General features: G+C 41.3%; 1 protein-coding gene across 3 annotated transcripts in view; it reads right to left on the bottom strand.

Annotated features, from left to right (window-relative positions):
• The window catches only part of ppme1 (protein phosphatase methylesterase 1), a 31,618-nt gene continuing 7,288 nt past the window's right edge, over nt 1–24,330 (bottom strand). The window contains exons 6-14 of one of the 3 annotated variants that reach the window (XM_087807898.1): nt 22,470–22,624; nt 20,669–20,759; nt 20,482–20,547; nt 15,731–15,851; nt 15,541–15,673; nt 15,440–15,484; nt 15,292–15,356; nt 4,433–4,500; nt 1–170 (exon numbers count right to left, since the gene is read on the bottom strand). In XM_087807898.1, coding sequence (XP_087664024.1) covers nt 167–170; nt 4,433–4,500; nt 15,292–15,356; nt 15,440–15,484; nt 15,541–15,673; nt 15,731–15,851; nt 20,482–20,547; nt 20,669–20,759; nt 22,470–22,624 — 748 coding nt within the window. In that variant the 3' untranslated portion in view covers nt 1–166. Of the gene's footprint in view, nt 171–4,432; nt 4,501–15,291; nt 15,357–15,439; nt 15,485–15,540; nt 15,852–20,481; nt 20,548–20,668; nt 20,760–22,469; nt 22,625–24,330 lie in introns of all 3 variants that reach the window. The other 2 variants (XM_087807899.1, XM_087807897.1) reach the window with 2 other exon arrangements.

The following is a 24,330-nucleotide window of genomic DNA, read 5'->3' as shown; positions in this document are numbered from 1 at the left end:
TCAAGAAAAAAACTCTTTTTTTTTTATTCCTTGTTTTTTTCCACCAGCAAGGAAACCATCATGGAGACACGAGAGGAACAAAGTGAACATAAGAGACGATCGAACACAAACAATAATATTAACCTTTTGTTTGGAGGTGAAGATGTTTCCTCTCGACACACCAGAGTCAGCTGCAAACACACAAACACACTTAGACGCACAACATGGTTTCAATCTTCATCTAAAGTGTTACTACAGGCAGGGTCGAAGGTCACGAGTGAAACGTTCCCTAAAATAATCTGTTGATTTTAAACGTCACTGGAGCTCGTTAGTCATTTAAATTCATCTTTCTATCAAGTTCTTCAAATATTTAACATAAATGGTTGAGTTGAAATACTTTAATGATCTTTGAACGTTTTCTCTCCGTGTTGCTGATCCATCGATCGACTGTCACTCAAGATGATTGATGATTGAGGTCAAAGTGTCATGAAGTCAACTGTCACTCAAGATGATTGATGATTGAGGTCAAAGTGTCATGAAGTCAACTGTCACTCAAGTGTTTGATGATTGAGGTCAAAGTGTCATGAAGTCAACTGTCACTCAAGTGTTTGATGATTGAGGTCAAAGTGTCGTGAAGTCAACTGTCACTCAAGATGATTGAGGTCAAAGTGTCGTGAAGTCAACTGTCACTCAAGTGTTTGATGATTGAGGTCAAAGTGTCATGAAGTCAACTGTCACTCAAGTGTTTGATGATTGAGGTCAAAGTGTCATGAAGTCAACTGTCACTCAAGTGTTTGATGATTGAGGTCAAAGTGTCGTGAAGTCAACTGTCACTCAAGATGATTGAGGTCAAAGTGTCGTGAAGTCAACTGTCACTCAAGTGTTTGATGATTGAGGTCAAAGTGTCATGAAGTCAACTGTCACTCAAGTGTTTGATGATTGAGGTCAAAGTGTCGTGAAGTCAACTGTAACTCAACATGATTGAGGTCAAAGTGTCGTGAAGTCAACTGTCACTCAACATGATTGAGGTCAAGGTGTCGTGAAGTCAACTGTCACTCAACATGATTGAGGTCAAAGTGTCATGAAGTCAACTGTCACTCAAGATGATTGAGGTCAAAGTGTCGTGAAGTCAACTGTCACTCAACGTGATTGAGGTCAAAGTGTCATGAAGTCAACTGTCACTCAAGATGATTGAGGTCAAAGTGTCATGAAGTCAACTGTCACTCAAGATGATTGAGGTCAAAGTGTCATGAAGTCAACTGTCACTCAACATGATTGAGGTCAAAGTGTCGTGAAGTCAACTGTCACTCAACATGATTGAGGTCAAAGTGTCGTGAAGTCAACTGTCACTCAAGATGATTGAGGTCAAAGTGTCGTGAAGTCAACTGTCACTCAACATGATTGAGGTCAAAGTGTCATGAAGTCAACTGTCACTCAAGATGATTGAGGTCAAAGTGTCGTGAAGTCAACTGTCACTCAAGTGTTTGATGATTGAGGTCAAAGTGTCATGAAGTCAACTGTCACTCAAGTGTTTGATGATTGAGGTCAAAGTGTCATGAAGTCAACTGTCACTCAAGATGATTGAGGTCAAAGTGTCATGAAGTCGACTGTCACTCAAGTGTTTGATGATTGAGGTCAAAGTGTCATGAAGTCAACTGTCACTCAAGTGTTTGATGATTGAGGTCAAAGTGTCATGAAGTCAACTGTCACTCAACATGATTGAGGTCAAAGTGTCATGAAGTCAACTGTCACTCAAGATGATTGAGGTCAAAGTGTCGTGAAGTCAACTGTCACTCAAGTGTTTGATGATTGAGGTCAAAGTGTCATGAAGTCAACTGTCACTCAAGATGATTGAGGTCAAAGTGTCATGAAGTCAACTGTCACTCAAGATGATTGAGGTCAAAGTGTCATGAAGTCGACTGTCACTCAAGATGATTGAGGTCAAAGTGTCATGAAGTCAACTGTCACTCAAGATGATTGAGGTCAAAGTGTCGTGAAGTCAACTGTCACTCAAGTGTTTGATGATTGAGGTCAAAGTGTCATGAAGTCAACTGTCACTCAAGTGTTTGATGATTGAGGTCAAAGTGTCATGAAGTCAACTGTCACTCAAGTGTTTGATGATTGAGGTCAAAGTGTCATGAAGTCGACTGTCACTCAAGTGTTTGATGATTGAGGTCAAAGTGTCATGAAGTCAACTGTCACTCAAGTGTTTGATGATTGAGGTCAAAGTGTCATGAAGTCAACTGTCACTCAACATGATTGAGGTCAAAGTGTCATGAAGTCAACTGTCACTCAAGATGATTGAGGTCAAAGTGTCGTGAAGTCAACTGTCACTCAAGTGTTTGATGATTGAGGTCAAAGTGTCATGAAGTCAACTGTCACTCAAGATGATTGAGGTCAAAGTGTCATGAAGTCAACTGTCACTCAAGATGATTGAGGTCAAAGTGTCATGAAGTCAACTGTCACTCAAGATGATTGAGGTCAAAGTGTCGTGAAGTCAACTGTCACTCAAGATGATTGAGGTCAAAGTGTCATGAAGTCAACTGTCACTCAAGATGATTGAGGTCAAAGTGTCGTGAAGTCAACTGTCACTCAAGATGATTGAGGTCAAAGTGTCATGAAGTCAACTGTCACTCAAGATGATTGAGGTCAAAGTGTCATGAAGTCAACTGTCACTCAAGATGATTGAGGTCAAAGTGTCGTGAAGTCAACTGTCACTCAAGATGATTGAGGTCAAAGTGTCATGAAGTCAACTGTCACTCAAGATGATTGAGGTCAAAGTGTCATGAAGTCAACTGTCACTCAAGATGATTGAGGTCAAAGTGTCATGAAGTCGACTGTCACTCAAGATGATTGAAGTGTCATGAAGTCAACTGTCACTCAAGATGATTGAGGTCAAAGTGTCATAAAGTCACCTGTCACTCAAGATGATTGAAGTGTCATGAAGTCAACTGTCACTCAAGATGATTGAGGTCAAAGTGTCATGAAGTCAACTGTCACTCAAGATGATTGAGGTCAAAGTGTCGTGAAGTCAACTGTCACTCAACATGATTTAGGTCAAAGTGTCGTAAAGTCACCTGTCACTCAAGATGATTGAGGTCAAAGTGTCATGAAGTCACCTGTCACTCAAGATGATTGAGGTCAAAGTGTCATGAAGTCAACTGTCACTCAAGATGATTGAGGTCAAAGTGTCGTGAAGTCAACTGTCACTCAAGATGATTGAGGTCAAAGTGTCATGAAGTCAACTGTCACTCAAGATGATTGAGGTCAAAGTGTCATGAAGTCAACTGTCACTCAAGATGATTAAGGTCAAAGTGTCATGAAGTCAACTGTCACTCAACATGATTGAGGTCAAAGTGTCATGAAGTCAACTGTCACTCAACATGATTGAGGTCAAAGTGTCATGAAGTCAACTGTCACTCAACATGATTGAGGTCAAAGTGTCATGAAGTCAACTGTCACTCAACATGATTGAGGTCAAAGTGTCATGAAGTCAACTGTCACTCAAGATGATTGAGGTCAAAGTGTCGTGAAGTCAACTGTCACTCAAGATGATTGAGGTCAAAGTGTCATGAAGTCAACTGTCACTCAAGATGATTGAGGTCAAAGTGTCATGAAGTCAACTGTCACTCAAGATGATTGAGGTCAAAGTGTCGTGAAGTCAACTGTCACTCAAGATGATTGAGGTCAAAGTGTCATGAAGTCAACTGTCACTCAAGATGATTGAGGTCAAAGTGTCATGAAGTCAACTGTCACTCAAGATGATTGAGGTCAAAGTGTCATGAAGTCGACTGTCACTCAAGATGATTGAAGTGTCATGAAGTCAACTGTCACTCAAGATGATTGAGGTCAAAGTGTCATAAAGTCACCTGTCACTCAAGATGATTGAAGTGTCATGAAGTCAACTGTCACTCAAGATGATTGAGGTCAAAGTGTCATGAAGTCAACTGTCACTCAAGATGATTGAGGTCAAAGTGTCGTGAAGTCAAATGTCACTCAACATGATTTAGGTCAAAGTGTCGTAAAGTCACCTGTCACTCAAGATGATTGAGGTCAAAGTGTCATGAAGTCACCTGTCACTCAAGATGATTGAGGTCAAAGTGTCATGAAGTCAACTGTCACTCAAGATGATTGAGGTCAAAGTGTCGTGAAGTCAACTGTCACTCAAGATGATTGAGGTCAAAGTGTCATGAAGTCAACTGTCACTCAAGATGATTGAGGTCAAAGTGTCATGAAGTCAACTGTCACTCAAGATGATTAAGGTCAAAGTGTCATGAAGTCGACTGTCACTCAACATGATTGAGGTCAAAGTGTCATGAAGTCAACTGTCACTCAACATGATTGAGGTCAAAGTGTCATGAAGTCAACTGTCACTCAACATGATTGAGGTCAAAGTGTCATGAAGTCAACTGTCACTCAACATGATTGAGGTCAAAGTGTCATGAAGTCTCACCACAAGAATCCATCCTTGAAGTCGGTGAACTTGTGTCGAACCATGAAGGTCGCGAGGGCGTCGGCGACCTTGAGCAGAGAGAGAGACACGTTAACGACGATGATGTTTTCTGATGACGTAGTGATTTGGTGACGATGAAACGAAACAACGTGAGTCATCAGGATATATTTGTTGTTTTATAGAGTTTTATTTTTTCATTATTTAATCATTTTTTGTCTAAATTTCAATGTTAAATTTGCTTCAAATAAATTGTTATTAATTATTTTAACAGAAAGTTTAAAGTAGTTTTTCTAATAATTCAAAAATAAATGATTCTAAATGTGATAAAATAAGATGTTATGACAGCAAAACTCTAAATGGTTTTAAATTGTAAGTTTTTGTAAATTCAATAAAAAAATGTTAAATCAAAAGAAAGTTATTAAAATATTAAACGAGACATTTGCAAAAAATGCACTAATTTAGAAAATATTTAAATGTTTAATTCAATTATTCAAAAACACTTGAATAAAATGATTCATAGTTTGAACATTAAAAGTTAAGTCAACGTTTTGATCCTGGTTTAGACTCGTGTGACTATGTTGAAGATGGAGATGGAGAGAACATCAGGAGAAGATGGAGATGAGAGAAGATCAGGAGGAGAAGATGGAGATGGAGAGAACATCAGGAGCAGAAGATGTAGATGAGAGAACATCAGGAGGTGAAGATGTAGATGGAGAGAACATCAGTAGGTGAAGATGTAGAGAACATCAGGAGGAGAAGATGTAGATGAGAGAACATCAGGAGGTGAAGATGTAGAGAACATCAGGAGGAGAAGATGTAGATGGAGAGAACATCAGGAGGAGAAGATGTAGATGAGAGAACATCAGGAGGTGAAGATGTAGATGGAGAGAACATCAGTAGGAGAAGATGGAGAGAACATCAGGAGCAGAAGATGTAGATGAGAGAACATCAGGAGGTGAAGATGTAGATGGAGAGAACATCAGTAGGTGAAGATGTAGAGAACATCAGGAGGAGAAGATGTAGATGAGAGAACATCAGGAGGTGAAGATGTAGAGAACATCAGGAGGAGAAGATGTAGATGGAGAGAACATCAGGAGGAGAAGATGTAGATGAGAGAACATCAGGAGGTGAAGATGTAGATGGAGAGAACATCAGTAGGAGAAGATGGAGAGAAGATCAGGAGGAGAAGATGGAGATGGAGAGAACATCAGGAGGAGAAGATGTAGATGAGAGAACATCAGGAGGTGAAGATGTAGATGGAGAGAACATCAGTAGGTGAAGATGTAGAGAACATCAGGAGGAGAAGATGGAGATGGAGAGAACATCAGGAGGAGAAGATGTAGATGGAGAGAACAGCAGGAGGAGAAGATGTAGATGAGAGAACATCAGGAGGTGCAGATGGAGATGAGAGAACATCAGGAGGTGAAGATGGAGATGAGAGAACATCAGGAGGAGAAGATGGAGATGGAGAGAACATCAGGAGGAGAAGATGGAGATGGAGAGAACATCAGGAGGAGAAGATGGAGATGGAGAGAACATCAGGAGGAGAAGATTTAGATTGAAAGAAAGACAGGAGGAGAAGATGTAGATGGAGAGAACATCAGGAGGAGAAGATGTAGATGGAGAGAACATCAGGAGGAGAAGATGTAGATGGAGAGAACATCAGTAGGAGAAGATGGAGAGAACATCAGGAGGAGAAGATGGAGATGGAGAGAACATCAGGAGGAGAAGATGGAGATGAGAGAACATCAGGAGGTGAAGATGGAGATGAGAGAACATCAGGAGGAGAAGATGGAGATGAAGAGAACATCAGGAGGAGAAGATGGAGATGGAGAGAACATCAGGAGGAGAAGATGGAGATGGAGAGAACATCAGGAGGAGAAGATTTAGATTGAAAGAAAGACAGGAGGAGAAGATGTAGATGGAGAGAACATCAGGAGGAGAAGATGTAGATGGAGAGAACATCAGGAGGAGAAGATGTAGATGGAGAGAACATCAGGAGAAGATGGAGATGGAGAGAACATCAGGAGGAGAAGATGTAGATGGAGAGAACATCAGAAGGTGAAGATGTAGATGGAGAGAACATCAGAAGGTGAAGATGTAGATGGAGAGAGAATCAGGAGGTGAAGGTGGAGATGGAGAGAACATCAGGAGGAGAAGATGGAGATGGAGAGAACATCAGGAGGAGAAGATGTAGATGGAGAGAACATCAGGAGGAGAAGATGTAGATGGAGAGAACATCAGGAGAAGATGGAGATGGAGAGAACATCAGGAGGAGAAGATGTAGATGGAGAGAACATCAGAAGGTGAAGATGTAGATGGAGAGAACATCAGAAGGTGAAGATGTAGATGGAGAGAAAATCAGGAGGTGAAGGTGGAGATGGAGAGAACATCAGGAGGAGAAGATGGAGATGGAGAGAACATCAGGAGGAGAAGATGTAGATGGAGAGAACATCAGGAGGAGAAGATGTAGATGAGAGAACATCAGGAGGAGAAGATGGAGATGGAGAGAACATCAGGAGTAGAAGATGTAGATGAGAGAACATCAGGAGAAGATGTAGATGGAGAGAACATCAGGAGGAGAAGATGTAGATGAGAGAAGATCAGGAGAAGATGTAGATGGAGAGAACATCAGGAGGAGAAGATGGAGATGGAGAGAACATCAGGAGAAGATGTAGATGGAGAGAACATCAGGAGGAGAAGATGTAGATGGAGAGAACATCAGGAGGAGAAGATGTAGATGAGAGAACATCAGGAGAAGATGTAGATGGAGAGAACATCAGGAGGAGAAGATGTAGATGAGAGAACATCAGGAGAAGATGGAGATGGAGAGAACATCAGGAGGAGAAGATGTAGATGGAGAGAACATCAGAAGGTGAAGATGTAGATGGAGAGAACATCAGGAGGTGAAGATGGAGATGGAGAGAACATCAGGAGGAGAAGATGGAGATGGAGAGAACATCAGGAGGAGAAGATGGAGATGGAGAGAACATCAGGAGGAGAAGATGTAGATGGAGAGAACATCAGGAGGAGAAGATGTAGATGAGAGAACATCAGGAGGAGAAGATGGAGATGGAGAGAACATCAGGAGTAGAAGATGTAGTTGAGAGAACATCAGGAGAAGATGTAGATGGAGAGAACATCAGGAGGAGAAGATGTAGATGGAGAGAACATCAGAAGGTGAAGATGTAGATGGAGAGAACATCAGAAGGTGAAGATGTAGATGGAGAGAACATCAGGAGGTGAAGATGGAGATGGAGAGAACATCAGGAGGAGAAGATGTAGATGGAGAGAACATCAGAAGGAGAAGATGGAGATGGAGAGAACATTAGGAGGAGAAGATGTAGATGAGAGAACATCAGGAGGAGAAGATGGAGAGAACATTAGGAGGAGAAGATGTAGATGAGAGAACACCAGGAGGTGAAGATGTAGATGGAGAGAACATCAGTAGGTGAAGATGTAGAGAAAATCAGGAGAAGATGGAGATGGAGAGAACATCAGGAGGTGAAGATGTAGATGAGAGAACATCAGGAGGAGAAGATGAAGATGGAGAGAACATCAGGAGGAGAAGATGTAGATGAGAGAAGATCAGGAGGAGAAGATGGAGATGGAGAGAACATCAGGAGGAGAAGATGTAGATGAGAGAACATCAGGAGGAGAAGATGGAGATTGAGAGAACATCAGGAGGAGAAGATGTAGATGGAGAGAACACCAGGAGGAGAAGATGTAGATGGAGAGAATATCAGGAGGAGAAGATGGAGATGGAGAGAACATCAGGAGGAGAAGATGTAGATGGAGAGAACATCAGGAGGAGAAGATGGAGATGGAGAGAACATCAGGAGGAGAAGATGGAGATGGAGAGAACATCAGGAGGAGAAGATGTAGATTGAGATAACACCAGGAGGAGAAGATGTAGATGAGAGAACATCAGGAGGTGAAGATGGAGATGAGAGAACATCAGGAGGTGAAGATGGAGATGAGAGAACATCAGGAGAAGATGGAGATTAGAGAACATCAGGAGGAGAGGTTGGAGATGGATAGAACATCAGGAGGAGAAGATGGAGATGGAGAGAACATCAGGAGGAGAAGATTTAGATTGAAAGAAAGACAGGAGGAGAAGATGTAGATGGAGAGAACATCAGGAGGAGAAGATGGAGATGGAGAGAACATCAGGAGGAGAAGATGTAGATGGAGAGAACATCGGGAGGTGAAGATGGAGATGGAGAGAACATCAGGAGGAGAAGATGTAGATGGAGAGAACATCAGGAGGAGAAGATGGAGATGGAGAGAACATCAGGAGGTGAAGATGTAGATGGAGAGAACATCAGGAGGAGAAGATGTAGATGGAGAGAACATCAGGAGGAGAAGATGGAGATGGAGAGAACATCAGGAGGTGAAGATGTAGATGGAGAGAACATCAGGAGGAGAAGATGTAGATGGAGAGAACATCAGGAGGAGAAGATGTAGATGGAGAGAACATCAGGAGGTGAAGATGGAGATGGAGAGAACATCAGGAGAAGAAGATGTAGATGGAGAGAACATCAGGAGGAGAAGATGTAGATGGAGAGAACATCAGCAGGAGAAGATGTAGATGAGAGAACATCAGGAGGAGAAGATGGAGATGGAAAGAACATCAGGAGGTGAAGATGTAGATGGAGAGAACATCAGGAGGAGAAGATGTAGATGGAGAGAACACCAGGAGGAGAAGATGTAGATGGAGAGAACATCAGGAGGAGAAGATGGAGAGAACATTAGGAGGAGAAGATGTAGATGAGAGAACACCAGGAGGTGAAGATGTAGATGGAAAGAACATCAGTAGGTGAAGATGTAGAGAAAATCAGGAGAAGATGGAGATGGAGAGAACATCAGGAGGTGAAGATGTAGATGAGAGAACATCAGGAGGAGAAGATGTAGATGGAGAGAACATCAGGAGGAGAAGATGTAGATGAGAGAAGATCAGGAGGAGAAGATGGAGATGGAGAGAACATCAGGAGGAGAAGATGTAGATGAGAGAACATCAGGAGGAGAAGATGGAGATTGAGAGAACATCAGGAGGAGAAGATGTAGATGGAGAGAACACCAGGAGGAGAAGATGTAGATGGAGAGAATATCAGGAGGAGAAGATGGAGATGGAGAGAACATCAGGAGGAGAAGATGTAGATGGAGAGAACATCAGGAGGAGAAGATGGAGATGGAGAGAACATCAGGAGGAGAAGATGGAGATGGAGAGAACATCAGGAGGAGAAGATGTAGATTGAGATAACACCAGGAGGAGAAGATGTAGATGAGAGAACATCAGGAGGTGAAGATGGAGATGAGAGAACATCAGGAGGTGAAGATGGAGATGAGAGAACATCAGGAGAAGATGGAGATTAGAGAACATCAGGAGGAGAGGTTGGAGATGGATAGAACATCAGGAGGAGAAGATGGAGATGGAGAGAACATCAGGAGGAGAAGATTTAGATTGAAAGAAAGACAGGAGGAGAAGATGTAGATGGAGAGAACATCAGGAGGAGAAGATGTAGATGGAGAGAACATCAGGAGGAGAAGATGTAGATGGAGAGAACATCAGTAGGAGAAGATGGAGAGAAGATCAGGAGGAGAAGATGTAGATGGAGAGAACATCAGGAGGAGAAGATGTAGATGAGAGAACATCAGGAGGTGAAGATGGAGATGAGAGAACATCAGGAGAAGATGGAGATTAGAGAACATCAGGAGGAGAGGTTGGAGATGGATAGAACATCAGGAGGAGAAGATGGAGATGGAGAGAACATCAGGAGGAGAAGATTTAGATTGAAAGAAAGACAGGAGGAGAAGATGTAGATGGAGAGAACATCAGGAGGAGAAGATGGAGATGGAGAGAACATCAGGAGGAGAAGATGTAGATGGAGAGAACATCGGGAGGTGAAGATGGAGATGGAGAGAACATCAGGAGGAGAAGATGTAGATGGAGAGAACATCAGGAGGAGAAGATGGAGATGGAGAGAACATCAGGAGGTGAAGATGTAGATGGAGAGAACATCAGGAGGAGAAGATGTAGATGGAGAGAACATCAGGAGGAGAAGATGGAGATGGAGAGAACATCAGGAGGTGAAGATGTAGATGGAGAGAACATCAGGAGGAGAAGATGTAGATGGAGAGAACATCAGGAGGAGAAGATGTAGATGGAGAGAACATCAGGAGGTGAAGATGGAGATGGAGAGAACATCAGCAGGAGAAGATGTAGATGAGAGAACATCAGGAGGAGAAGATGGAGATGGAAAGAACATCAGGAGGTGAAGATGTAGATGGAGAGAACATCAGGAGGAGAAGATGTAGATGGAGAGAACACCAGGAGGAGAAGATGTAGATGGAGAGAACATCAGGAGGAGAAGATGGAGAGAACATTAGGAGGAGAAGATGTAGATGAGAGAACACCAGGAGGTGAAGATGTAGATGGAGAGAACATCAGTAGGTGAAGATGTAGAGAAAATCAGGAGAAGATGGAGATGGAGAGAACATCAGGAGGTGAAGATGTAGATGAGAGAACATCAGGAGGAGAAGATGTAGATGGAGAGAACATCAGGAGGAGAAGATGTAGATGAGAGAAGATCAGGAGGAGAAGATGGAGATGGAGAGAACATCAGGAGGAGAAGATGTAGATGAGAGAACATCAGGAGGAGAAGATGGAGATTGAGAGAACATCAGGAGGAGAAGATGTAGATGGAGAGAACACCAGGAGGAGAAGATGTAGATGGAGAGAATATCAGGAGGAGAAGATGGAGATGGAGAGAACATCAGGAGGAGAAGATGTAGATGGAGAGAACATCAGGAGGAGAAGATGGAGATGGAGAGAACATCAGGAGGAGAAGATGGAGATGGAGAGAACATCAGGAGGAGAAGATGTAGATTGAGATAACACCAGGAGGAGAAGATGTAGATGAGAGAACATCAGGAGGTGAAGATGGAGATGAGAGAACATCAGGAGGTGAAGATGGAGATGAGAGAACATCAGGAGAAGATGGAGATTAGAGAACATCAGGAGGAGAGGTTGGAGATGGATAGAACATCAGGAGGAGAAGATGGAGATGGAGAGAACATCAGGAGGAGAAGATTTAGATTGAAAGAAAGACAGGAGGAGAAGATGTAGATGGAGAGAACATCAGGAGGAGAAGATGTAGATGGAGAGAACATCAGGAGGAGAAGATGTAGATGGAGAGAACATCAGTAGGAGAAGATGGAGAGAAGATCAGGAGGAGAAGATGTAGATGGAGAGAACATCAGGAGGAGAAGATGTAGATGAGAGAACATCAGGAGGTGAAGATGGAGATGAGAGAACATCAGGAGAAGATGGAGATTAGAGAACATCAGGAGGAGAGGTTGGAGATGGATAGAACATCAGGAGGAGAAGATGGAGATGGAGAGAACATCAGGAGGAGAAGATTTAGATTGAAAGAAAGACAGGAGGAGAAGATGTAGATGGAGAGAACATCAGGAGGAGAAGATGGAGATGGAGAGAACATCAGGAGGAGAAGATGTAGATGGAGAGAACATCGGGAGGTGAAGATGGAGATGGAGAGAACATCAGGAGGAGAAGATGTAGATGGAGAGAACATCAGGAGGAGAAGATGGAGATGGAGAGAACATCAGGAGGTGAAGATGTAGATGGAGAGAACATCAGGAGGAGAAGATGTAGATGGAGAGAACATCAGGAGGAGAAGATGGAGATGGAGAGAACATCAGGAGGTGAAGATGTAGATGGAGAGAACATCAGGAGGAGAAGATGTAGATGGAGAGAACATCAGGAGGAGAAGATGTAGATGGAGAGAACATCAGGAGGTGAAGATGGAGATGGAGAGAACATCAGGAGGAGAAGATGTAGATGGAGAGAACATCAGGAGGAGAAGATGTAGATGAGAGAACATCAGGAGGAGAAGATGGAGATGGAGAGAACATCAGGAGTAGAAGATGTAGTTGAGAGAACATCAGGAGAAGATGTAGATGGAGAGAACATCAGGAGGAGAAGATGTAGATGGAGAGAACATCAGAAGGTGAAGATGTAGATGGAGAGAACATCAGAAGGTGAAGATGTAGATGGAGAGAACATCAGGAGGTGAAGATGGAGATGGAGAGAACATCAGGAGGAGAAGATGTAGATGGAGAGAACATCAGAAGGAGAAGATGGAGATGGAGAGAACATTAGGAGGAGAAGATGGAGATGGAAAGAACATCAGGAGGTGAAGATGTAGATGGAGAGAACATCAGGAGGAGAAGATGTAGATGGAGAGAACACCAGGAGGAGAAGATGTAGATGGAGAGAACATCAGGAGGAGAAGATGGAGAGAACATTAGGAGGAGAAGATGTAGATGAGAGAACACCAGGAGGTGAAGATGTAGATGGAGAGAACATCAGTAGGTGAAGATGTAGAGAAAATCAGGAGAAGATGGAGATGGAGAGAACATCAGGAGGTGAAGATGTAGATGAGAGAACATCAGGAGGAGAAGATGTAGATGGAGAGGACATCAGGAGGAGAAGATGTAGATGAGAGAAGATCAGGAGGAGAAGATGGAGATGGAGAGAACATCAGGAGGAGAAGATGTAGATGAGAGAACATCAGGAGGAGAAGATGGAGATTGAGAGAACATCAGGAGGAGAAGATGTAGATGGAGAGAACACCAGGAGGAGAAGATGTAGATGGAGAGAATATCAGGAGGAGAAGATGGAGATGGAGAGAACATCAGGAGGAGAAGATGTAGATGGAGAGAACATCAGGAGGAGAAGATGGAGATGGAGAGAACATCAGGAGGAGAAGATGGAGATGGAGAGAACATCAGGAGGAGAAGATGTAGATTGAGATAACACCAGGAGGAGAAGATGTAGATGAGAGAACATCAGGAGGTGAAGATGGAGATGAGAGAACATCAGGAGGTGAAGATGGAGATGAGAGAACATCAGGAGAAGATGGAGATTAGAGAACATCAGGAGGAGAGGTTGGAGATGGATAGAACATCAGGAGGAGAAGATGGAGATGGAGAGAACATCAGGAGGAGAAGATTTAGATTGAAAGAAAGACAGGAGGAGAAGATGTAGATGGAGAGAACATCAGGAGGAGAAGATGTAGATGGAGAGAACATCAGGAGGAGAAGATGTAGATGGAGAGAACATCAGTAGGAGAAGATGGAGAGAAGATCAGGAGGAGAAGATGTAGATGGAGAGAACATCAGGAGGAGAAGATGTAGATGAGAGAACATCAGGAGGTGAAGATGGAGATGAGAGAACATCAGGAGAAGATGGAGATTAGAGAACATCAGGAGGAGAGGTTGGAGATGGATAGAACATCAGGAGGAGAAGATGGAGATGGAGAGAACATCAGGAGGAGAAGATTTAGATTGAAAGAAAGACAGGAGGAGAAGATGTAGATGGAGAGAACATCAGGAGGAGAAGATGGAGATGGAGAGAACATCAGGAGGAGAAGATGTAGATGGAGAGAACATCGGGAGGTGAAGATGGAGATGGAGAGAACATCAGGAGGAGAAGATGTAGATGGAGAGAACATCAGGAGGAGAAGATGGAGATGGAGAGAACATCAGGAGGTGAAGATGTAGATGGAGAGAACATCAGGAGGAGAAGATGTAGATGGAGAGAACATCAGGAGGAGAAGATGGAGATGGAGAGAACATCAGGAGGTGAAGATGTAGATGGAGAGAACATCAGGAGGAGAAGATGTAGATGGAGAGAACATCAGGAGGAGAAGATGTAGATGGAGAGAACATCAGGAGGTGAAGATGGAGATGGAGAGAACATCAGGAGGAGAAGATGTAGATGGAGAGAACATCAGGAGGAGAAGATGTAGATGGAGAGAACATCAGCAGGAGAAGATGTAGATGAGAGAACATCAGGAGGAGAAGATGGAGATGGAAAGAACATCAGGAGGTGAAGATGTAGATGGAGAGAACATCAGGAGGAGAAGATGTAGATGGAGAGAACACCAGGAGGAGAAGATGTAGATGGAGAGAACATCAGGAGGAGAAGATGGAGATGGAGAGAACATCAGGAGGTGAAGATGTAGATGGAGAGAACATCAGGAGGAGAAGATGTAGATGGAGAGAACATCAGGAGGAGAAGATGGAGATGGAGAGAACATCAGGAGGTGAAGATGTAGATGGAGAGAACATCAGGAGGAGAAGATGTAGATGGAGAGAACATCAGGAGGAGAAGATGTAGATGGAGAGAACATCAGGAGGTGAAGATGGAGATGGAGAGAACATCAGGAGGAGAAGATGGAGATGGAGAGAACATCAGGAGGAGAAGATGTAGATGGAGAAAACATCAGGAGGAGAAGATGGAGATGGAGAGAACATCAGGAGGTGAAGATGTAGATGGAGAGAACATCAGGAGGAGAAGATGTAGATGGAGAGAACATCAGGAGGAGAAGATGGAGATGGAGAGAACATCAGGAGGTGAAGATGTAGATGGAGAGAACATCAGGAGGAGAAGATGTAGATGGAGAGAACATCAGGAGGAGAAGATGTAGATGGAGAGAACATCAGGAGGTGAAGATCGAGATGGAGAGAACATCAGGAGGAGAAGATGGAGATGGAGAGAACATCAGGAGGAGAAGATTTAGATGGAGAGAACATCAGCAGGAGAAGATGGAGATGAGAGAACATCAGGAGGAGAAGATGGAGATGGAAAGAACATCAGGAGGTGAAGATGTAGATGGAGAGAACATCAGGAGGAGAAGATGTAGATGGAGAGAACACCAGGAGGAGAAGATGGAGATGGAGAGAACATCATGAGGTGAAGATGGAGATGGAGAGAACACCAGGAGGAGAAGATGTAGGAGATGTTTTCAGATCCTGGTTCTTCTGGACCTCACCTTCTCAGGAGCGTCCTCGTGGACGGCGTGGCCGCACTGAGGGAGAACCTGCATCTGGAACTTCCCTGCAAACACACAAAGGTTCTAAACTCAAGACAATCAAGTTCTACCTAACCTGACCTAAGACGACCAGAGATGAAGTCCTGACCTTGCATCTGCCCGATGGTCAGGTCCTTGTCCAGCCGGTCCACGCCTGCACAGAAGCACAGGTGTCAGAACTTGTCAGCAGCACCGGCTCAGAGGTCCCACCTGCGAGCAGCAGCAGCTTCGGGAGAGGACACGTGAGGAACTGAGCCGACAGGCCTCGGAACCAGCCGTCCCAGAACTTCTCCGTCTTGGACAGGTCCACCCTCCACGTGAACACGCTCTCCTTCTTCTTCTGCTGGAGCCACAAGACCGTCAGTTCCTCACACACATCTAGAGGGTGGAGGTCAGTCACCTCCTGCTCGTCCTCCTTCATCCTCTTCTTGTCGCTTTCTTCTTCTGCCGCCTCGTCCTCGTCTTCTTCTATGATGCCCTCACCGATGCTCCTGGAGTCTCCGCTGGACGCTTCCTCACACCTGAGACACAACTGTCATTTCACGCTCTTCAGCACCCCCTGCTGGTGACGTCAGATTGCGTGACGGATCTCAAAGCTCCACTAAAGTGTGTGTGTGTGTGTGTGATTAAAAGTGTGAGTGTGTTAAAATGTGTATGTGATTGTGTATTTAAGTGTGTATGCGTGTGTGTTAAAGTGTGTATGTGCGTATGTGCATGTGTGCTAAAGTGTGTATGTGCGTGTGTGCTAAAGTGTGGATGTGCGTGTGTGTTAAAGTGTGTATGTGCGTGTGTGTTAAAGTGTGTATGTGCATGTGTGTTAAAGTGTGTATGTGCGTGTGTGTTAAAGTGTGTATGTGCATGTGTGTTAAAGTGTGTATGTGCGTGTGTGTTAAAGTGTGTATGTGCATGTGTGTTAAAGTGTGTATGTGCATGTGTGTTAAAGTGTGTATGTGTGTGTGTTTTAAAGTGTGTATGTGCGTGTGTGTTAAAGTGTGTATGTGCATGTGTGTTAAAGTGTGTATGTGCGTGTGTGTTAAAGTGTGTATGTGCATGTGTGTTAAAGTGTGTATGTGCGTGTGTGTTAAAGTGTGTATGTGCATGTGTGCTAAAGTGTGTATGTGCGTGTGTGTTAAAGTGTGTATGTGCATGTGTGTTAAAGTGTGTATGTGCGTGTGGGTTAAAGTGTGTATGTGCGTGTGTGTTAAAGTGTGTATGTGCATGTGTGTTAAAGTGTGTATGTGCGTGTGTGTTAAAGTGTGTATGTGCATGTGTGTTAAAGTGTATATGTGCATGTGTGTTAAAGTGTGTATGTGCGTGTGTTTTAAAGTGTGTATGTGCATGTGTGTTTAAGTGTGTAATACTTTGTTTTTCTGGAGATTAAATCTTGTTGACCATAACCACACCCGCTCTGCTGTGATTGGTCAAGAATGGAGGTTTGTCATCAATGGTCTTAAAGGGACTCGTTGTATAAACAAAGCGTGATTACAGCTGGAGGAGGAGTGAAGCCATTATTACGTCATAATGGACTCTTGTAACCTCTCGTTCGTCCAGATTTCAGATTCATAAAGTAATGAGTGTAAAACATGGTCATGATGAGGAACATCTTGAAGAACATTCACTTCATGACACCAGAGTTGATACTAGTTGATGTTTAATGACACCAGAGTTGATACTAGTTGATGTTTAATGACACCAGAGTTGATACTAGTTGATGTTTAATGACACCAGAGTTGATACTAGTTGATGTTTAATGACACCAGAGTTGATACTAGTTGATGTTTAATGACACCAGAGTTGATACTAGTTGATGTTTAATGATACCAGAGTTGATACTAGTTGACGTTTAATGACACCAGAGTTGATACTAGTTGATGTTTAATGACACCAGAGTTGATACTAGTTGATGTTTAATGACACCAGAGTTGATACTAGTTGATGTTTAATGACACCAGAGTTGATACTAGTTGACGTTTAATGATACCAGAGTTGATACTAGTTGACGTTTAATGACACCAGAGTTGATACTAGTTGATGTTTAATGACACCAGAGTTGATACTAGTTGATGTTTAATGACACCAGAGTTGATACTAGTTGACGTTTAATGATACCAGAGTTGATACTAGTTGACGTTTAATGACACCAGAGTTGATACTAGTTGATGTTTAATGACACCAGAGTTGATACTAGTTGATGTTTAATGACACCAGAGTCGATACTAGTTGATGTTTAATGACACCAGAGTCGATACTAGTTGATGTTTAATGACACCAGAGTCGATACTAGTTGATGTTTAATGACACCAGAGTTGATACTAGTTGATGTTTAATGACACCAGAGTTGATACTAGTTGATGTTTAATGACATCAGAGTTGATACTAGTTGATGTTTAATGACACCAGAGTTGATACTAGTTGATGTTTAATGACACCAGAGTTGATACTAGTTGATGTTTAATGACACCACAGTTGATACTAGTTGATGTTTAATGACACCACAGTTGATACTAGTTGATGTTTAATGACACCAGAGTTGATACTAGTTGATGTTTAATGACACCAGAGTTGATACTAGTTGATGTTTAATGACACCAGAGTTGATACTAGTTGACGTTTAATGATACCAGAGTTGATACTAGTTGACGTTTAATGACACCAGAGTTGATACTAGTTGATGTTTAATGACACCAGAGTTGATACTAGTTGATGTTTAATGACACCAGAGTTGATACTAGTTGATGTTTAATGACACCAGAGTTGATACTAGTTGATGTTTAATGACACCAGAGTTGATACTAGTTGATGTTTAATGACACCAGAGTTGATACTAGTTGACGTTTAATGATACCAGAGTTGATACTAGTTGACGTTTAATGACACCAGAGTTGATACTAGTTGATGTTTAATGACACCAGAGTTGATACTAGTTGATGTTTAATGACACCAGAGTTGATACTAGTTGATGTTTAATGACACCAGAGTCGATACTAGTTGATGTTTAATGACACCAGAGTTGATACTAGTTGATGTTTAATGACACCAGAGTTGATACTAGTTGATGTTTAATGACACCAGAGTTGATACTAGTTGATGTTTAATGACACCAGAGTTGATACTAGTTGATGTTAAATGACACCAGAGTTGATACTAGTTGATGTTTAATGACACCAGAGTTGATACTAGTTGATGTTTAATGACACCAGAGTTGATACTAGTTGATGTTTAATGACACCAGAGTTGATACTAGTTGACGTTTAATGATACCAGAGTTGATACTAGTTGACGTTTAATGACACCAGAGTTGATACTAGTTGACGTTTAATGACACCAGAGTTGATACTAGTTGATGTTTAATGACACCAGAGTTGATACTAGTTGATGTTTAATGACACCAGAGTTGATACTAGTTGATGTTTAATGACACCAGAGTTGATACTAGTTGATGTTTAATAACACCAGAGTTGATACTAGTTGATGTTTAATGACACCAGAGTTGATACTAGTTGATGTTTAATGACACCAGAGTTGATACTAGTTGATGTTTAATGACACCAGAGTTGATACTAGTTGATGTTTAATGACACCAGAGTTGATACTAGTTGATGTTTAATAACACCAGAGTTGATACTAGTTGATGTTTAATAACACCAGAGTTGATACTAGTTGATGTTTAATGACACCAGAGTCGATACTAGTTGATGTTTAATAACACCAGAGTCGATACTAGTTGATGTTTAATGACACCAGAGTTGATACTAGTTGATGTTTAATGACACCAGAGTTGATACTAGTTGATGTTTAATGACACCAGAGTCGATACTAGTTGATGTTTAATGACACCAGAGTTGATACTAGTTGATGTTAAATGACACCAGAGTTGATACTAGTTGATGTTAAATGACACCAGAGTTGATACTAGTTGATGTTTGATGACACCAGAGTTGATACTAGTTGATGTTTAATGACACCAGAGTTGATACTAGTTGATGTTTAATGACACCAGAGTTGATACTAGTTGACGTTTAATGACACCACAGTTGATACTAGTTGATGTTTAATGACACCAGAGTTGATACTAGTTGATGTTTAATGACACCAGAGTTGATACTAGTTGATGTTTAATGACACCAGAGTTGATACTAGTTGATGTTTAATGACACCAGAGTTGATACTAGTTGATGTTTAATGACACCAGAGTTGATACTAGTTGATGTTTAATGACACCAGAGTTGATACTAGTTGATGTTTAATGACACCAGAGTTGATACTAGTTGATGTTTAATGACACCAGAGTTGATACTAGTTGATGTTTAATGACACCAGAGTTGATACTAGTTGATGTTTAATGACACCAGAGTTGATACTAGTTGATGTTTAATGACACCAGAGTTGATACTAGTTGATGTTTAATAACACCAGAGTCGATACTAGTTGATGTTTAATGACACCAGAGTCGATACTAGTTGATGTTTAATGACACCAGAGTCGATACTAGTTGATGTTTAATAACACCAGAGTCGATACTAGTTGATGTTTAATGACACCAGAGTTGATACTAGTTGATGTTTAATGACACCAGAGTTGATACTAGTTGATGTTTAATGACACCAGAGTCGATACTAGTTGATGTTTAATGACACCAGAGTTGATACTAGTTGATGTTAAATGACACCAGAGTTGATACTAGTTGATGTTAAATGACACCAGAGTTGATACTAGTTGATGTTTGATGACACCAGAGTTGATACTAGTTGATGTTTAATGACACCAGAGTTGATACTAGTTGATGTTTAATGACACCAGAGTCGATACTAGTTGATGTTTAATGACACCAGAGTTGATACTAGTTGATGTTTAATGACACCAGAGTTGATACTAGTTGATGTTTAATGACACCAGAGTTGATACTAGTTGATGTTTAATGAAACCAGAGTTGATACTAGTTGATGTTTAATGACACCAGAGTTGATACTAGTTGATGTTTAATGACACCAGAGTTGATACTAGTTGATGTTTAATGAAACCAGAGTTGATACTAGTTGATGTTTAATGACACCAGAGTTGATACTAGTTGATGTTTAATGACACCAGAGTTGATACTAGTTAATCTTTAAGTGTTAAGTTTAATCTTCTACATAAACATCTCAGACTCACTTCTTCACTTGTCCTCCCATCGACACTCTCGCCGACTCCATGTTCCTGATCTGACCGCTCTTCACGCTGAGGAGCAGAAGGTTTGATGAACATATATTATTAATATATATTAATAATATAAATATATATCATTAATATATATTAATATTGACAGATATATTGACGACTCCAGAGCTTTACCATTTACCTCCACTCGATGGCGCTCTCCAGAGACTTGAAGGTCTTGGGTCGACTCCTGAGGAAGTTCTGCATGCTGTTGAGGGCGTCCATGGCCGTGCCTGAGCGCAGCAGAAGACTTCAGGACCACCAGTCACTCAACAGATCCGTGTTAAAGTATGAGATGAACGTTTGAAAGTATTGTTGTTTTAATGACATTATTTTGGTTGAAGAATGTAATTCAATCATTTTTATATTTAGGTTTCTATATGTTTTACTTATTGAATTTAAAAATGAAAATATTTTCAAAAGATTTCTTTTTTTTAACAGACTTTAAATAATTCCATGTATTTAAAAATTAAATTGTTTTTTAAATCAATATATAAATGTTATAATAGAGTCTCCAGACCGAACCAGCCGAGCTCAGAGCTGCTGCATCATGTGACTAGTCTTGGTGTCACTATTTTACATTTATATATGGATCAAAATGTTTTCAATTAGTGGAAAAAGAAAATCAAACTATGTTTAAAAAATGTTGATAATATTCAAAATGTCAAAATTTAATTAAGATTGATTGTAATGATTATAACATTAAATGTTTAAAAACACTATTAAAAAGTCAAAAATGTCAAAATTGAAAAGTTAAATTTAATCAATACTCTAATAAATACTTCCATGGATTCATCTCAGACTAACAATTCAACCTGTACTCTGTACTGTCATTACTCTGTAATTACTCTGTACTGTCATTACTCTGTACTGTCATTACTCTGTAATTAGTCTGTTATTACTCTTTGCTGTCATTACTCTGTACTGTCATTACTCTGTAATTACTCTGTACTGTCATTACTCTGTAATTAGTCTGTTATTACTCTGTGCTGTCATTACTTTGTAATAACGCTGTACTGTCATTACTCTGTCATTACTCTGTACTGTCATTACTCTGTCATTACTCTGTAATTACTCTGTACTGTCATTACTCTGTCATTACTCTGTACTGTCATTACTCTGTCATTACGCTGTCATTACTCTGTAATTACTCTGTAATGTCATTACTCTGTCATTACTCTGTACTGTCATTACTCTGTCATTACTCTGTAATTACTCTGTAATGTCATTACTCTGTCATTACTCTGTACTGTCATTACTCTGTCATTACGCTGTCATTACTCTATAATTACTCTGTACTGTCATTACTCTGTCATTACTCTGTACTGTCATTACTCTGTCATTACTCTGTAATTACTCTGTAATGTCATTACTCTGTAATTACTCTGTAATGTCATTATTCTGTAATTACTCTGTACTGTCATTACTCTGTACTGTCTTTACTCTGTAATTACTCTGTAATGTCATTACTCTGTAATTACTCTGTACTGTCATTACTCTGTAATTACTCTGTACTGTCATTACTCTGTAATTACTCTGTACTGTCATTACTCTGTCATTACACTGTACTGTCATTACTCTGTAATTAGTCTGTTATTACTCTGTAATTACTCTGTACTGTCATTACTCTGTTATTACTCTGTACTGTCATTACTCTGTAATTAGTCTGTCATTACTCTGTAATTTCTCTGTTATTACTCTGTAATTACTCTGTACTGTCATTACTCTGTAATTACTCTGTGCTGTCATTACTCTGTTATTACTCTGTACTGTCATTACTCTGTAATTACTCTGTTATTACTCTGTAATTACTCTGTACTGTCATTACTCTGTAATTACTCTGTACTGTCATTACTCTGTTATTACTCTGTGCTGTCATTACTCTGTAATTACTCTGTGCTGTCATTACTCTGTTATTACTCTGTACTGTCATTACTCCGAACCTTCCACGACGTCGATCACACACAGGCCGATCAGCGACGGGACGTGACCGGCGACGGCGGCGTGGACGGCGATGGCTCCTCCCATGCTGTGTCCGATCATCATGATTGGAGGAGGATCGTCTCCGTAGAGAACCTCCACTACTTTACCCACATCCCTGTAGACACACAACAATTACTGCTGGATCACAACATGTGTGTGTCTTCACACAAACAAGTCGTTATTATTAAGACACATAATGTTAAAGTGTGTATGTGTGTGTGTGTTTATGTGCGTGTGTGTTAAAGTGTGTATGTGCGTGTGTGTTAAAGTGTGTATGTGCGTGTGTCTTAAAGTGTGCGTGTGTGTTAAAGTGTGTATGTGCATGTGTGTTAAAGTGTGTATGTGCGTGTGTGTTAAAGTGTGTATGTGCGTGTGTGTTAAAGTGTGTATGTGCGTGTGTCTTAAAGTGTGCGTGTGTGTTAAAGTGTGTATGTGCATGTGTGTTAAAGTGTGTATGTGCGTGTGTGTTAAAGTGTGTATGTGCGTGTGTGTTAAAGTGTGTATGTGCGTGTGTCTTAAAGTGTGCGTGTGTGTTAAAGTGTGTATGTGCATGTGTGTTAAAGTGTGTATGTGCGTGTGTGTTAAAGTGTGTATGTGCGTGTGTGTTAAAGTGTGTATGTGAGTGTGTGTTAAAGTGTGTATGTGCGTGTGTCTTAAAGTGTGCGTGTGTGTTAAAGTGTGTATGTGCGTGTGTGTTAAAGTGTGTATGTGCGTGTGTGTTAAAGTGTGTATGTGCGTGTGTCTTAAAGTGTGCGTGTGTGTTAAAGTGTGTATGTGCATGTGTGTTAAAGTGTGTATGTGCGTGTGTGTTAAAGTGTGTATGTGCGTGTGTGTTAAAGTGTGTATGTGCGTGTGTCTTAAAGTGTGCGTGTGTGTTAAAGTGTGTATGTGCGTGTGTCTTAAAGTGTGCGTGTGTGTTAAAGTGTGTATGTGCGTGTGTCTTAAAGTGTGCGTGTGTGTTAAAGTGTGTATGTGCGTGTGTCTTAAAGTGTGCGTGTGTGTTAAAGTGTGTATGTGCATGTGTGTTAAAGTGTGCATGTGTCAAAAGTGTGTGTGTGCGTGTGTTAAGGTGTGTATGTGAGTGTGTGTTAAAGTGTGTGTGTGTGTGCGTGTTAAAGGGTGTATGTGAGTGTGTGTTAAAGTGTGTGTGTGTGTGCGTGTTAAAGGGTGTATGTGCGTGTGTGTTAAAGTGTGTGTGTGTGTGTGCGTGTTAAAGGGTGTATGTGCGTGTGTGTTAAAGTGTGCATGTGTCAAAAGTGTGTGTGTGTGTGTGTTAAAGTGTGTATGTGAGTGTGTGTTAAAGGGTGTATGTGAGTGTGTGTTTAAGTGTGTGTGTGTGTGCGTGTTAAAGGGTGTATGTGCGTGTGTGTTAAAGTGTGTGTGTGTGTGCGTGTTAAAGGGTGTATGTGCGTGTGTGTTAAAGTGTGTGTGTGTGTGCGTGTTAAAGGGTGTATGTGCGTGTGTGTTAAAGTGTGCATGTGTCAAAAGTGTGTGTGTGTTAAAGTGTGTATGTGAGTGTGTGTTAAAGGGTATATGTGAGTGTGTGTTAAAGTGTGTATGTGATTGTGTGTTAAAGGGTCTATGTGAGTGTGTGTTAAAGTGTGTGTGTGTGTGCGTGTTAAAGGGTGTATGTGAGTGTGTGTTAAAGTGTGTGTGTGTGTGCGTGTTAAAGGGTGTATGTGAGTGTGTGTTAAAGTGTGTATGTGATTGTGTGTTAAAGGGTGTATGTGAGTGTGTGTTAAAGGGTGTATGTGAGTGTGTGTTAAAGTGTGTGTGTGTGTGTGTGTGTGTGTGCGTGTTAAAGTGTGTATGTGAGTGTGT

The sequence above is a fragment of the Callionymus lyra genome, chromosome 14 (genome assembly GCF_982586985.1).
Source record: "Callionymus lyra chromosome 14, fCalLyr1.hap1.1, whole genome shotgun sequence".
In the NCBI taxonomy this organism is placed as follows: Eukaryota; Metazoa; Chordata; class Actinopteri; order Syngnathiformes; family Callionymidae; genus Callionymus; species Callionymus lyra.
Note: the sequence above shows the minus strand (reverse complement) of the source record. Positions and strands in the feature narration are given on the sequence as shown.